The following is a 15,831-nucleotide window of genomic DNA, read 5'->3' on the forward strand; positions in this document are numbered from 1 at the left end:
TTCAAAAATTCACTCAGCAAGACAAATAAATTATTGAGCAGGGTATTGTTTACAGTAAATGTCAAAAAAATGACTGGGAGGAAAACGTATCATCAGTAAATGAGATTCAAGAACTAATTTCCAAGTAATATTTACAATATCTTACAGTATCAATGCTGTAACAGTATTCTTTATAACCATTTTAAAATTCACTAACATTTTAAATGTATGCTATCATTTATCAACATTTCCAATATAAATATTTGATCTCTCTTTTCCTCTTAGTAAATACAAAATGTTGTCAGTTTAGAGCATGTATGTTGTCAGCAATAGTTTCATACAAATGTAAATTACAAAATTAAATCTACACAGAAAACAATTGCCTATATAAATAGCTAATAGATTTGACAGTTTACATAGTATTGTTGAGAGAGAATGTTTCAGGAACTATGTCTGGGGTTACCTTCGAGGGAAGAATCTCCACTAAAGTTCCGTAAATATTTCATGAACCAACATAAAGTAATATGCTGGTGAGAGACTATTTACCCAGTGAGCAGGTGCACCCTCTGATGTATTTTTTTTTTTCATCTTTGGTATAACTTTGATGTAGGATCAGTTAAGCCATTTTGAATTATTCTTTTTTGCTTCCCTCCCCTCAGTTTCACCTGAACCTAAAATGGTGAGCGAGAGTCATCATGAGGCCCTGGCAGCCCCGCCAGTCACCACCGTTGCGACTGTTCTACCAAATAATGCCACAGAGCCAGCCAGTCCTGGAGAAGGAAAGGAAGATGCCTTTTCTAAGCTGAAGGAGAAGTTCATGAATGAGTTACATAAAATTCCATGTGAGTACTAAATATTATTGAGTAAAAATAAATGGTTGAAAATCATCTCAGCCATTGGTTAGAAAGTAGAATTCCTCTTAACAAACTATAAACATACATTTGATTTTTTATTATTGGAATGGTAGTATTCCAATAATAAAATGAAATATTCTTGGAAATGAAGTATTCTTATTAAGTCCTTAAATACATTTTATTAATGAAAATCCAGTTTACAAAAAAACCTGTATCCTGTGTCTAATGTAAGGGGCCTCATTTTTTTTTATTGTCTTCAGTGTGTTTCTGTCAAGGATATTAATGTTTATGGATTGTGCTATATTTTAGATTTGTATTTATGAAATTTTTATTGTAAAAATTATTCTTAAGCAATAGCTAAAATGCATGTTCCCAATTGCAAGTTTTATTTTCTTTTATTCATTTGTTACTATTTCAAAATATTTTGCACAGTTTTCAATTTTTTTCTTTGTTGTCAGCAGGAAATAAAAAACAATTTGTACCTAAGTTTATTTGTATGAATATAGCACTAAGTCCAATTAGTGGCATTTAATTTAAATTTTAAACTACAGGTTGGTTTTGTTTGGTTTTTTTTTCCTTCAGATTTGAACGATTACTATGTACTAAACACTTTTCTAGTTTCTGGAAAAATAGGTTAGGCCCTCACAAAACTTATATTCTAGTAGTAGGAAGAAGTAATCACAAAGAGGCAAATATGAATGGTACATCATATAGTGATAAATGATATAAGAAAAACTAAAGGAGAGTAAGTGAGATAGGAAAGAAGATAGAGAGTGAAAGGTTATAATTTAGGATGATGAGAATTGGTTTTCTTTGTAAGTAAACCTGGAAGAAGTTGGGAAGGAATTTATAGAAACCTGGGAAATGCAGACAAAGGCCCGTAGGCAAAAATCTTCCTGGAACAGCAAGGATCCCCATGCGCTGTGAGTAAAATGACATGGTGGAAAGGGGCAGAAGATGGATGTGGATTGTAGCAGAGGCCATATCATGTGGAGCACTGTGGATTGTTCTAAGGAACTTGGATTTTACTAAATAAAATAAAATGCCTTTGGAGGGATTGAGCAGGAATGTCCCAGGATCTTAAACTTTTGTTTTTCTTTTATTGTATTGAAACGTATTTAGAGGAGACACAGGCAGAAGATAAAACAAGCTGTTGGGATAATTCAGCTGAGAGATTTATGAAATTTGTAAGATAAGTATTCTATAAGGACAAAGAGAAATTAAATGAATACAAGGAATCAACTTATCTTTCAAGTAATTAATGACTTGATTTCTGTCCACTTTTAACAAATTCAAGTCCATCTGAAAGACACTCTTAGCACAGTTGTCAATAATGACCATTATCAGTAAGAATATCCATAACCCGGTGGAGGTAAAAATGGTCCAGCAGATAGAGCCCTAGGATAGAAAACACAGGTTCCCGGTTTTCTTTCTTGTTCTGCTACTAAGCTGGTAGACTCATCTGGGGACTTTTGATATAAATTTGAGCTCATAACTACATGGCAGAAACCAAATGCATACATCATGGGGTCAAATTCTCACCTAAATATTTTATCAAAATGTTTGCTTTAAAAGAAATGTGTTATAGGAAAGCAATGAATAACACCAAACCAAATGCGTGTATTCTGTCTTGTCTTCAATGCCATCTTCTGCTCTGTAAGAGTAAATAAAATGAGGCATGGTGACATTGACAACTATGGGATTGAATGTTCCTCTGTACATCCATATAATTCATTCTCTCATCTTTAGGCCTTTGCCCAAATGTCATCTTCTTACTTACAACTTCCCCACCACACTATTTAAAATTATGACCCATTTATCCCAATCCGTCTTTGCCAGCATTTCCTGTCCTCCCCCTTGCCTTTTTATTTCTCACCATATTACTTAGCACCATCTGCAAGTCTATATATTTTATTATTTGTTTTTAAATCATTTTGGCTCCTTCCAAAATAATGTAATCCCTGTAAGGGCAAAAAGGTAGGTCTGTTCTATGCATACTTCTACTTCTGGTGATGCCTGGCATATATGAGGCACTCAATATCTATTTGTTGAATGAATGAACTTCAATTTAATCTATATCTTCGGCCACTCCTCTTAAACTCTGAGGTCTTAAGATGCTGAAAAATTAAAGCATATTAAAAATTTTTTACTTCTACTACTAAGGAAAGTATCATTTCAATGTTTGACTGTGTCATTTATGTTGGAAAAGTTGTTTCCATATTTATGACAACCATTTTTTAGCCTTTGCCACTTAGAGCCAGGTATTACTGTATTTTTTCCTCCCTGTTCTCAGTAGGAAAACAGTCATCTGGAAAAAATTATCGGTGAAACTCTCCTTTCTTTCATTTCTTTCCCTTGGCTAACCTTGTTTCATTCCTTCCCAAGCCATCGTCCCATTCCTGTGTCCCTTTCAGGAGCACCGGAAATCAGACCAAGTAATCAGTCTTCTCCTCCTTGGAGATTTTCTTTTGACCAGCTACCTAAAATAATAGAATGGCAGAGAATCTCGGTAACACCTATAGGAATATTATGTTGCTAGCTCTCTTCTTGATTTTATAGGAAAAGGGAAGTGAAATATCTAAAATTTTTAAATGGTATGGTAAATAAGCGTTAGCAAAATTGTATCATAAATACAGCCATGCAGTTTTAGTAAAAATATGAAACTGCATATTTCACACTTTTATTTTAATCCATTACAATTTTTACTGCCTGTGTAATTGAAATTTCTAATGGTATTTATACGCAGGGAGCAACACTAAACAAAAATAAAACATATCCCTAAAATCAAATTCCTTTAGGAGCATATATTATATAAAGGTGATCACTTTTGCCTTGGCATAATATAGTATGACGCTAATGACAGGTAACAAATTAGAATATTAATTGATTTCAGTCTCTGAACTAAATCTTGGCTATCTGGCAGATGTGTTTTTTGCAAAATTGATAGCAAACAGCTTTAGTCTGTCACTTGAAATTCCCACTTGTGAGAAGAGCAGTGTCACAATGGCAAGGAGTGTGCATGTCATTAGTTGGGTAATCTGCACAGTCCAGCATGGAACATATTCAAACCAAATTGCTTGATGATAACATCCATAACACCATGGAGCTTAAAATAAAAAAGGCAAACGGAAATGGTAAGTGCTGAGCATTTTTATCTTTCAATTCATTCTGCACACTGTTATCTAAATGAAGCAGGCAAGGTTTCCCAGAATGTTTCTTTATTTTGCAGCTTTGATTTTAATATTACTAGGGCCATGGTTGGTTTGTAAAGCATGAACTTGTGTCATCAGAGTAGTTGTGATTAAGGTTTTGATATTCATGAGCTTCTTGAAGTAGAGTGTACCTTTCCTGAAGCCCAGCAAAAAAAAAAAACAAATAGCCAGAACCTGACTCTTAGTCCAGAATAAGAGCAAGCAGACTAAGGGTAGTTGTGTAATTCATGCAGAAATCCTACTGGGTAGACAGTTTAACATACAGATTAAAAACACAAGCTCTAGTCACAGACTACATGGGTCCGACTCTTAGTTCCACTACATACTAACTCTGTGACCTTAGGAATGTTACTTCACCGTTCTGTGTATCAGTTTCTTCCTGTATAAAATAGGGACAAAAATATTATCTCCATCATAGGCTTGTTGTATAAAGGTATCAATGCATATAAAGTGCTTAGCAGACTGTCTGGCACAGAGTAAGCATTCTATAAATGGTAGCTATTATTAAACTCAAGCTGTCCTTTTTAACAAGTCTATTTCTATTTTATAAAAGCCCTCTATTCAGGTCAGAAAGATATCCCAATTAAGAAAATTCCAGAAACTTCGCAGCCAAATATATATGCATTGCATTCTTTAAACCCCCTCCAACAACGCCTGTTCTAGGAAAGACACATTTCCTCTTGTATGTCCTCTTCCCATCATCTCCTCTAATTTCCCTTTAAAAAAAAAAACAAAAACTGTAATTTCATTTCCTTACGACCTCATTCCTTTTATCCCATACATACGCGTAAGGTTCACATATCTTAACTTACCTACTGAAACTCCATGTACACTAAATGTTTAAGAAATGTCAGTTTTCCTCTTTCATTCTCTAAGCTTTTCTTCTCCTTGCCTTACCTCCTGTCAACGACCATCCTCTTTTCCTCTTTCATATCTACAACAAACAGACTGAAAAACATAACCTAGATTCCGACGTGTTTCTTCAGCTCGGCAATTTGCACTATGACATCCATCCTTCAAGCAGTGTGAAAATCATTTTAACTAAGTCACTAGGTACTTTTTGATGCACAATTATGAGGGTTATTATCAACCTTCATTAGGTCTGATATTTCTACAGCCACCATCATCTGAAATCTCTTGATTTTCAGGACCCTACTCTCATTTCCTCCTCTTCTTTTCTTTCTTCATTCTCTTTCAATGACTGATCCTCCTTTTTCATTGACTTTCCTTCCCTTAAGTGATAAAGGTCCTTGTTTACAGGGTTCCATTTTTAATCTTATTCCATTCTTAATTCTACACGCACTTTCAGTCACCTAGCCATTCGATTACAAAATCGCACTATAATCCTTGTCACCCTGATATATTTCACTTCCAATTCTATACCTGCATTTAAGTCCTGTTATTTCTCCTCCTGAAAAACCTCTAAAACCAGCCAGCATGTTCACAACCTATGCTTTTCTTCTCTTATGCTTTTCTCTCTTCCTGGACTCCCTTTCCCATTAACCCTGACACATTCTTCCTTTTCAAGAACTCGTTCAAATGTTATCACTTGTCTGAGAAGTTTCATCATTTCCCAGAACAGAATTATTTGAATCTTCCTCCAACCTTTGAAAGCTCTTCATTAAATATCTCGGTTATCTGGTGTTGGTTTGTTTTGTCATGTTTTGCCTGTCTTTCTCACTGAAATGTAAATTCCTCAGAGGCAGAGATAACTTCTTACATGTATTTTTATCTCCCATATTTTAGAAGTATCTGACATCATGCTAGAAACAACTGTATAGCTATCACCATGTTGCAAATATTAACATTATACCAAACAGTGATTCTTGTGCCATGCTTGGAGAAACTGATCTAGAAAGCAGTTTTCACACCTTTTTAGTTAAGAATCCCTTTGTTTAAATTAAAAGGGGGGAAAAAAGAAACCCATATAAAGCAAATCAGAGCTGCTGAGGTGAGTTAAGTTTCTTTCTCACTCACCCTCCCGATACTCACATCAGCAGTTCTAAAGATACCTGGCTGTATGGAGCGATTTGAAAGCAGTAGCCTGAAAAGTAGATATATCAGTGCTATCTCTCTTAACAATAGCCAGTGAAACTTAACAACCAGTAATAACAAGTTGGGTAAATACGGCACAAGCAAATATTCATCGATGAGCAAAACTGCCATCCAGTAGCTTTGGTTTCCCTCATGTAGCTGCAGAATGAACATAATATAATTGTATGCCAAGTCATTGCTATACATTAACAATGATTATTGTAATGATCACCAAAGGTTATTGAGCACTTAGCATGGAAGTATCTGCTATGCATTCTGTAAAGTCAACCTCCATTCTGCCTTGTAAAAACTCTACTAGATAAGAACAATTATTATCCCCATTTTACAGATAAGAAATCTGAGGCTTAGTAAAGTAAATGACTTGTCCACGGAAGTTACACATGGTGCAGGTTGTAGAAGCAGGGGTGTGTCAGGAAAAATTTTGCAGTTTTGCAATTATGTCTTAACAGATTATCACAAAGGCTGCAAATGACCTTTATCATTCCTTAACAGAACTGACCTGAAACTATTAGAGTTCTATGTGTCTGTTCAGAGAGATAAGTTGATATTTCATATTTGTCTTTTGGTATTTGTTTTAAATGACTGAATACTCAGAACATAAGTTTAATACTAATTCAGAGTTTCTCATTGCATTATCTGGCCTTAAAGACAAGACAAGTATTTATTCACTTTATGTTTTTTGCATTTTTGTTGCACTCACTTACTCTGGTAGATTGTCATGTGAATAACTCATTACAACCTATGTAGTAATAGTTACATTTTGTTTCCTTGTATCAATAAACTGTATATGACTCAGCTTCAGCTGTCATCTGTTGACAACTCTTCTCACTTCAGAAAAGCATTGGCTAAAATGCTAAGTGTTATTATTCACTGTCAACCTCTACTAACTTGAAATATCTTTAAGATAAAAGTTACAATACCGATAATTTATTTTCAGAGAAATTGCTTTGCAATGTTGAGTGACTTCATCACTGCAATGCTGAATCAGTCTTTTAGGACAAGGACACTTAGAGATAAAGGTGTAATTTATCACAGCACAATGTAGTGATTCATGCTTACATTCTATGAACATATATTCCATTTTATTTTATTTCATCTTTTTAATTTGTATTTAAAATACAGGAAATATGTGCATGTATGGGAATACAATGTGAACGTGTGTGTGTATTTTAAGAGTGACCATTAAGAACTTAATCCTATGGTTCTTAATCCAGTTTGGTTCTTAATAGAGTTGGTACTATCCCCTACAGTATATTATGAATATTCATTGGGCCATTTTTAATGTGCAAAAATATGGCCATGAGGGGAAACTACTGGCATTTAGAAGCCAGAGGGGCAGGTACCTACACATCTTGCAACATGTGAAACAGTTTCACACAATGAAAATTGCTCTGCATTCTGCACAAATTTCAAAATATCCATAGACCATACATACAGAAGAAAACTTTGTTTATAATTACTCGAACCTAAAACTATTTGTCATATGAACACAAGGTATTTTTGCACAGCTTTAATATAAACTGAAGAGTCTAGTTTTATTCTAAAGTTTATCTAAACTCTGATATTCCATTTTCTTCTTACTTTTTGAAAATCTTCTGGTTGTCTTCTCTAAATCTTCTAGTATAGTTGTGCCTGAAGACTTTTATACTACAACACAAATTATTTCATTAAAAATTACCTTTTTATTTCCCTTTTAGATTATAGTTAGCACATCTTATTGATTTGTAAAGTTTATATTTGTAGGTATGTTGTGTTATCTTTTATTTACACTCAGAGTAAAATGAATATTACAAAATCTTTTTATAAACTGAGGCATTGTGGATAATACTGATTGAAAAGAACAAGTGTGCAATTTGACCTTATCAGCATCGTATATTCAATGTGGAAACCTAACAAAAAGAATACTCACTGATATTGTGTTTCAGGAAGGTTGTTCAAATACGTCCTTGAATTTTTTTTCCCTCTTAGAAGCCTGTTATGCAGAAAATTCCCCCAAGAAATTCATGCCTTTGAAATGAACTAGTGTCGAGAGATTTTATAAACTTCTAAAGCATTGGTAATGCAGAGCAACGGTAAGCACATAAAACCACCAAGTGAATCAAGATCTCACAGAAGAGTTTCTAAACCTTATTTTGCTGTGTGACATTAGCATTCCAAAGATATTAAGTAAATACACCTGAGAAAAATAAGGGAGTGAATCATATTTTGGACATATATTGAAAAACAGCTAAGAAATTACCTTGCTGATGTACTATACAGATATACAAATATATTTTCTAAAAGCTTTAAGCCTTGATTCTTCACCACATAACAGCTGCATGTCAAATTACAGGCTACATTTTCACTAAGGGAAGCCTGACTGCAAATACAAACCCATAAGAAAACAGAATGAGAGATTCTAAGAGACTGCTGTTTTCTCCTCTTTCTAATGACGACGTAGATATTTTATTGCATTGCTGACCTGTCAGGTTTGTGCCAGTTTCTATTAAATTGGATAAAGAATTTAGTAGCAGAAACCGGAGGGAAATTATGTGATGTAGCATTATATTATTAGCACTCGGCTTTATTTTTCTTTGTTTTGATTTTCGTTTATGAAAATACTATAATAAAAGGATCAAACTTGATACCTTCTGAGTCCACATGCCTCCTTAGTCTGTCTTTTAAGTGAACTTAGATAAACTTTGAAATAAAGATTAAGTAGATACTGGCTCATTTAAAGTTTTTCTCACCAAGCAACACTTTTCTTTGAAACTGCTATCCTAAAGAAATTTCAAAACTACTTGAACTCTCTCCCTTTTTCTTTTCTCTTTCAAGCTTTTTACACATACAAGTTAAAACAAAAAGGAGTGAGGGCAATATATTACAAATAGTAGAAATATATTTTACTGATAAATATGCTGTTTACCGGAAGTAGTGTGTATGTGTCTACAGAAACAGAAAAGATCCAGGATCTCGGTGTAATAAACATTAATTGACTGAATAACACTGTTCAATGCCTTGAAAGTAAAATTTTATTGTAATAATTTAATTTTCATAAGGACTTGGATAAGATTCTTTAAAATCAGTAAATTATTACAGTGTCTTAAAAATATTGTTACTACAATCATGTAACTAATTATTGCCTAAATTCTCTGGTACGGTATCCCTAAAATGTTAACACTTTGTCTAAAATGCTGTTAATCACTTATGCCATTACTACTGTATGACCTTGGGCAAATATCTAATCTCTCTGGGAAGGTGTAAACAGTAAGTATTAATATAGATAAAATGCTTAAAACAATGTCTAAAATATAATGTTGACCACAAAGTTTAGGCTTCCAATGCATATTTATATAGTACCTACTACGTGCTAGGCTGTGTATGCCATGCTTAGGAATGAAACATAATTTCAACTTGTTTCTAGGCTTCAATAGCATTACAGACTCAGAATGTTTCTGCCAGAAAGATCTCTAAATTAAAATGTCTTAGCAAGACATCAATGGCTGTTTATAAGATGATATGATGTGGTTCTTGCATAAGTTCTGCCTCACCTGCCACTGTTTGCCCTCAGCTAGACTGAAACTTTAGGGGTTACTGAATTTATATCTAAAGTGTTCCATGCTTTCATGTCTTTGTGCAAACTCTCTCCTTTGCCTGAAATTTCTTGCTTGCCACTGCTTGTCTAGCTGTGCTATTTCTAGTTATCCTTCAGAACGCTCCTCTTTATTAAAGGTCTCTGTCCTCATGCTAGCAACCTCCTAATCTATTGATCAGCAATTCTCTCTCTGTAGTGAGTCTGTACTTTACATATGTTTATATTTAAAATTTTTATTTTACTTGTGTTTTCTCTCTTAATACAAACCAAACACATGAGATCGGAACACTGTCTTTTCATCTTTGTGTCCCCAGGCCCAGCACAAAATTTGGCTCATAGGCAGAATTATTAGTCTACTTTGGCCCTAATAATCATATTACCAAAAAAAGGGGCTTCCGCACATAGATACAGAGAACAGATTTGTGGTTGCCAGCAGCATGGAATGGGGGGGATGTGAAACGGGTGATGGGTCAAAAAGTACAAACTTTCAGTTTTAAAATAAAAAAGTCCTGGGCACGTAATGTGCAGCATGGTCACTAGAGTTAATAATGCTGTATTGTATATTTGAAAGTTGCCAAGAGAGGAGATCTTAAAAGTTCTCATCACAAGAAAAAAAATTGTAACTATGTATGGTGATAGATGTTAATTGGACTTATTGCGGTGATCATTTTGCAACATATACAAATATCAAATAATTATGTTATATACGCGAAACTAATAAAGTTATATACTTCAATTTTTTAAAAAAGAAACAGCTTCTTAAAGGGTCTTACTGGAAAGGGATGATGATAATAATCAAAAGCAAAATTCATCATCACACTGGACTGAAGGTGGACACCTTCCACAGCCATTCTGCTTTTCCTCAACCACTCAGTACTTCGCAAACCACCTTTTCTCTTTCTCCCTCTCCTTTGATTTTTCTCTCCATCTCCTCGGATTTTCTTTATAATCTTGTCATCTATTGCTTCTTACCTCATTGCCTGTGCTGAATAAAAATGTTCCTTGTTTGCTTTATTCTCTTTGGCCTGGTGACAACCTAGTTCAGCACTGAGATATGAGCAGCCACCAAACTGGTCATCAGAGTAAACAGTTCCCTCACAAGCATTTTTACACAAGTGGTGAGCTGACATTAGTACTAGTTTCATCCTTTAGTTTTAAAAATAATGGATTGTATTAGCATGCCCATGAAACAGGCTGAACTCATTTTGTATGACAATTGCTGTATAACACAGTCGAGTTTCCTGTGCTTTCACTGAGCAAGTTCGAGGATAGCTAGAAGTGTTGTGTTACAGCAGTTTTTCCTGCAATGGGCATTTTTGTGAGGTTTTCCTTGGTGAGTAGCTGTTCATAGGAAACTTGTATGAATTTCCTTGTATGTTTTACCTTATCTGCCATACAAAGCACAGCAGTTTAGTCTTTCAATTACTTTTGCTGCTGCTAATGCCATGACTGTGGATATTATTTGGAGTGGTACTTCAAAATGGTCTTGCCAGGCATTTTCTGCCCACATTAATTGGAATTGTTCCATGTCACCTCGTCTTTCCACAGCTGCTGTCATCATGCACCTTTCTTTTCCAGGCCTGCTAATGTGGCTCTAATGCAATTTACCTGGCTGCTTTCCAGGTCTTCATCAGTAGAGAATCTATTTTGCATTAAGCGTCTTCAGCTATAAGAGCAATGCTACCAATATGAAAGCCCATAGAAGTTTGAGTTTAATAATCTTTCTGAAAGCTGAGCACTGCCATGATTTTACCAGTGCTTCAGTTATTGGAAAACAAATAAACGATTTCCCAAAGTCAATTCTGCTGCTTTTATCTTTCTTCGGCACTTGATGCACCTTTGCTTCTATCTGGATCACTTGATTTGGCCATTCACTCAGCAGGGACACTTTGAACTATACGTACAAGGCAACCGATGCCATGTACCTTACCCTTATTGATACTCTCTTCTCCCCTGGTTTCTGATACTTTATACTCAAATTCTCCTTCTTTCTTTCCAAGTGTTCTTTCTCTTTATCTCTGCCTCTTCCAATCACTTACAAGCAGGTGTTTTCCAAGGATCTGCCTCTGGCATCCTTCTACCTCTATGATTTCATTATAATTTCAGGACTTCTTATACTATGTTTATATAAAACTCAAAGTTCAATCCCTAGCCCTGATGTCTCTATGGAGGGCCCCCCTTTTGTTAAATTAACTTCATTAAGAATGATTTGTATACAATAAGATGTACCCATTATAAATGTATAGTTCTGTGCATTTTGACAAGTATATGCATTGTAACAATCACTTCAAAAATTTGCTTCTCATTCCTTTCCATCAATGCCTGTGCTGATTCCAAGCAAAAACTGATCTGCTTTTTGTCACTATAAATGACTTTTGACTGTTCTAGCATTTCATGAAAATAATCATGCATTATCTTTTGAGTCATCATAATATCTTTGAAATTCATCCATGTTCTTATATGTATTAGTAGTCCATTCCTTTTTATTGCTAAATAATATTTCATTGTATAGATATTCACAGATTGCTTATCTGTTAGACATTTAAGTTGTTGTCAGTTTGCGGCTCTTAAGAATAACACTGCTACAAATATTTTTCTGCAAGTCTTTGAGTGGATATATGTTTATGTTTTCTTTTCTCTAGGGAAGTACCTAAGTGTGAAATTGCTAGGTGGTATGGTATTTTATTTAGTTTATGTTTAAAAACAGTCAAACTGTTTTTCTAAAGTAGTCATATTATTTACAGCCCAGGAGCAAAATATGAGACTTCTAATTGTTCCATGTCCCTACCAAGTTAAAGCTATAAACTTTCTAAAAGAAAACATAGTAGATAACTTTATGACCTTGATGTAGGCAAAGGTTTTCTTAAATGTACACCAAAAGCATTAACTATATAAAGTTGACAAATTATATTTTTTTCCAAAAGTAAATATTTATGCTTTTAAAATGCATCATTAAGAAAATAAAAATGCAAATCACAAACTGGGTGAGAACATATGCAATACATATATTTGACAAACGAGTTGTTTCCAGAATAAATAAATATATCACTTCTTACAAACAAATACAAAATATAAAATATATATCACTTCTTACAAATACAAAAGTGAGCAAAAGATTTAAACAGAGACTTAATAAAAGAATATAAGAATATACACAGGACTGATAAGTTCATGTAAAGATATTCGACATTTTTGGTCATTAGGAAATGCAATTTAAAACTACACTGAATACTATTTTAAAGTTCTCTTTAATATTTATTCACCTATATATGCCATTCATGATTGAAATTCCATATATCCAAAACTAAACTCACCTTTGTACACACACACACACACACACACACAGTCCTCTACCCTGAAGCTCAAAACCCTAGCATCATTTTTGATTCTTCTCAATTTTTTGCCCCCATTGTCCATCTAGTTAACAAGTACTATCACTTCATTCTTGGTTGTCTCTCTCCTCTCCATTCCCACTGCCCCTGCTCTATACGGGTCCTCATCTGTATAATTATCAGAGCCTACAACCATTTTCCACCGTTGGCTAATCCACATAAAACTTTCATATGATTCTTCCTGGAGCCCAGCTCTGAATATGCAAATATCTTGCTCAGAAATCTTCAATACTTCCCCTTTAGCTGACTTTTGAACTTCCTTGTAATCAAGACCTTCTGTAGTCTAGCCCCAATCTACTTATCTTTCACCTTCTGCGAAATGAACTATTCACTGTTCCACAGAGACATTTCTTCACTTCCCGCTTTTATATCTTAATGCACTGCATCTGCAATGCCATTCTCCCCATCTCTGCATATCCAAGTCTCCCATCCTAAAAGATAAAGGGCTCAATTCAAATGCTAGCTCTTCTATAATCCTTCTCCTGAACATTCACATTACTCTTTTAATACACTTATTGTCTTCTACTATGTAATAGTATTATTCTCATCTTATTTTCCTCACTAGACTTTAAAGTTTTAGAAGACAGCCTCAGAGTTTGGCCCATTCTTTCATATTCTAGACATAGGCTATATTCAAAGAGCGAGTAGTCAATAAATGTGTATGGCATGGATGAATGGCTTGGTGGTAGAATACAAAATTGAATAAGTTATCATTCTCATAATCTACTAGGAGAGATAAGATATGCAGAGAAACAACAATATAAGATGGTGATGCATGCTGAAACTTAAATATATAGAAGAGGCATCAAAGATGAGACTGGAAATGTAATTTGGAATTAGGTTAGGGAAGGCCATCAATATCAGACTAAGGAGTTTAGACTATTTAATAGTTAAAGAGGAGCCAGGAACCATTCAAAATATTTAAACATGGAAGTAATATAATTATAGTTTTGTTTTAGAAACGTCAATCTGGCAGCAGTGTGTGGGTAGGCTGGATTGCAAGGGGAGAGCCAGGAGAGGGGTTGCAAATTATGAAAGAGGCAGTTGAAGGAACCCTAGAGATAATGAAAGCCTAAATTGCTCTGGAAAGGAAAGCACAGATGTGACAGACTCTGTGAACATGCAGTTGACAGGCACTGCAATTGCATCTAAGGGTGTCTAGGAAAAGGAAAATGTACAATAATTTCAGAGAAGCTGCATAACCATTTAAGGGTCACGCCTTGTAGGGAATGAAGAATGCAAAAGAAAGTTCAGCAATTGGAAATGGAGGTTTGGGGATTGAGCACATATAACTTTAGGTTGTGAAAGTGGATAGTTGTCATTAGTAAGAATGTATAGGGTAGGGGGCATCAATGATAAGTTCCTAAAATATAAAACTATTGGATGAGTAGAGAAATTGATGAAAGGATAAATGATCTGTCAGAGATTAGTAGGTAGAATCCAAGTATAGAGTGTCATAGAAGCTAAGTAAAAAGTTTCTGAGAAACAGTAGCCAATTTGATTCAGAAAAGTTTGTTGAATGTACTACTTGAGGTGTGGGACAAACTAAACTGACTAAAGCATACAATCTGCCCTTAGGGTGTTTCAGTCTAGTCGGGGAGAAGAAGCAGGTATCATCATCACCATTACCAATGTTTTCTGAGCGACTCGTACTATATATTAAATTATGATTTGACCAATTATTCCTCATAACAACCCTATATTTATAACTTTATAGGGGAGTAAAGAGTCTCAAAGATATTAAGCAAAACATATTTTAGTACAGGGCATAATGAAATAACTATTAATGAGAGATACAAGTAAGCAAGGCACAAAGAAGGCAGAAATGAATTACAGGAGGAGTTAAGAAAGAGGTGTCCTCGAATTATGCTTTGAACAGAATGATTTGCATAACCAAAGAACTGATAGAAAGGCTTTTCATACTGAATAACATGAATTGTTCAACATGAATTGTTGGTGCCATCACAGAGTTTAACGGTTAACAATTTGGTTGGTGTGATTGGATTGTAGAATATATTTAATGATATGGTTGGAAAAGAAAGCATGTGACCCCATTTTTGAGGAAATTTAATGCTTTGCTAAACAGGTCATACTTCATTCTGCAGATCATTATAAGCCTTTATGAGATTTATGAGATTTAAGGAATAGAGTGTGATCCAGCTAATTTTTTTTTTTTTTACCATGAGAAGAAATAATTAAAGATATAAACATCCAGGCATGGCAAATGCTACAAATAGATCATGGAAGATTATGTCTGAGAAAAGGCCAGTGGATTTAGAGCTCTTTATTGACCTTGGAAAGCCTTGTTTCATTAGAGAGCTGGAATCAGAAGCCAGCTTTCAGGGTGAGGTAAGGAGTTAAGAAGTGAGAAAGTGGAGTGAGAAAGTGAAAGCAGTGAGTGCTAACTGTTCTCTCCCATGAGAGTACAAACAGAATTAAAGCTCATGCACTTAGCAGGAGGAAGGAAAATTGGATAAGTGCTGAGGTAGTTACAGAATAAGATGAAAGGAAATTGGTTGTCATTACCATAGGCCAAGCTAACTCTTTCCTGGCTACTTCTGAGTACCTCCACATATCCACACCCCTGGTGTCACAAACCTCTCGTATTTTTTACGACAAAAGTTGCTTGGGAACCTGGAACAAAGAGTGATGACAGTTCTTTGATAGCTTAAACATTAGATACTCTTTCCGTTACATTCAAATTCCTAATTCACTTTGACTATAAAGTGTTTCTCAGACCACGTACCAACATATTTGCATTATTT

The 15,831-nt window shown here is 34.7% G+C and overlaps 1 protein-coding gene across 1 annotated transcript in view; it reads left to right on the top strand.

The window, feature by feature from the left end:
- Nucleotides 1–15,831, top strand: part of SYT1 (synaptotagmin 1) — a 479,939-nt gene that overhangs the window by 301,201 nt on the left and 162,907 nt on the right. The window contains exon 5 of the mRNA XM_039838907.1: nucleotides 639–821. Within this exon, the coding sequence (XP_039694841.1) occupies nucleotides 656–821 (166 nt within the window). The 5' untranslated portion in view covers nucleotides 639–655. The remainder of the gene's footprint in view (nucleotides 1–638; nucleotides 822–15,831) is intronic.

Source organism: Pteropus medius, unplaced genomic scaffold (assembly GCF_902729225.1).
Source record: "Pteropus medius unplaced genomic scaffold, Ma_sr-lr_union100, whole genome shotgun sequence".
Lineage (NCBI taxonomy): Eukaryota > Metazoa > Chordata > Mammalia > Chiroptera > Pteropodidae > Pteropus > Pteropus medius.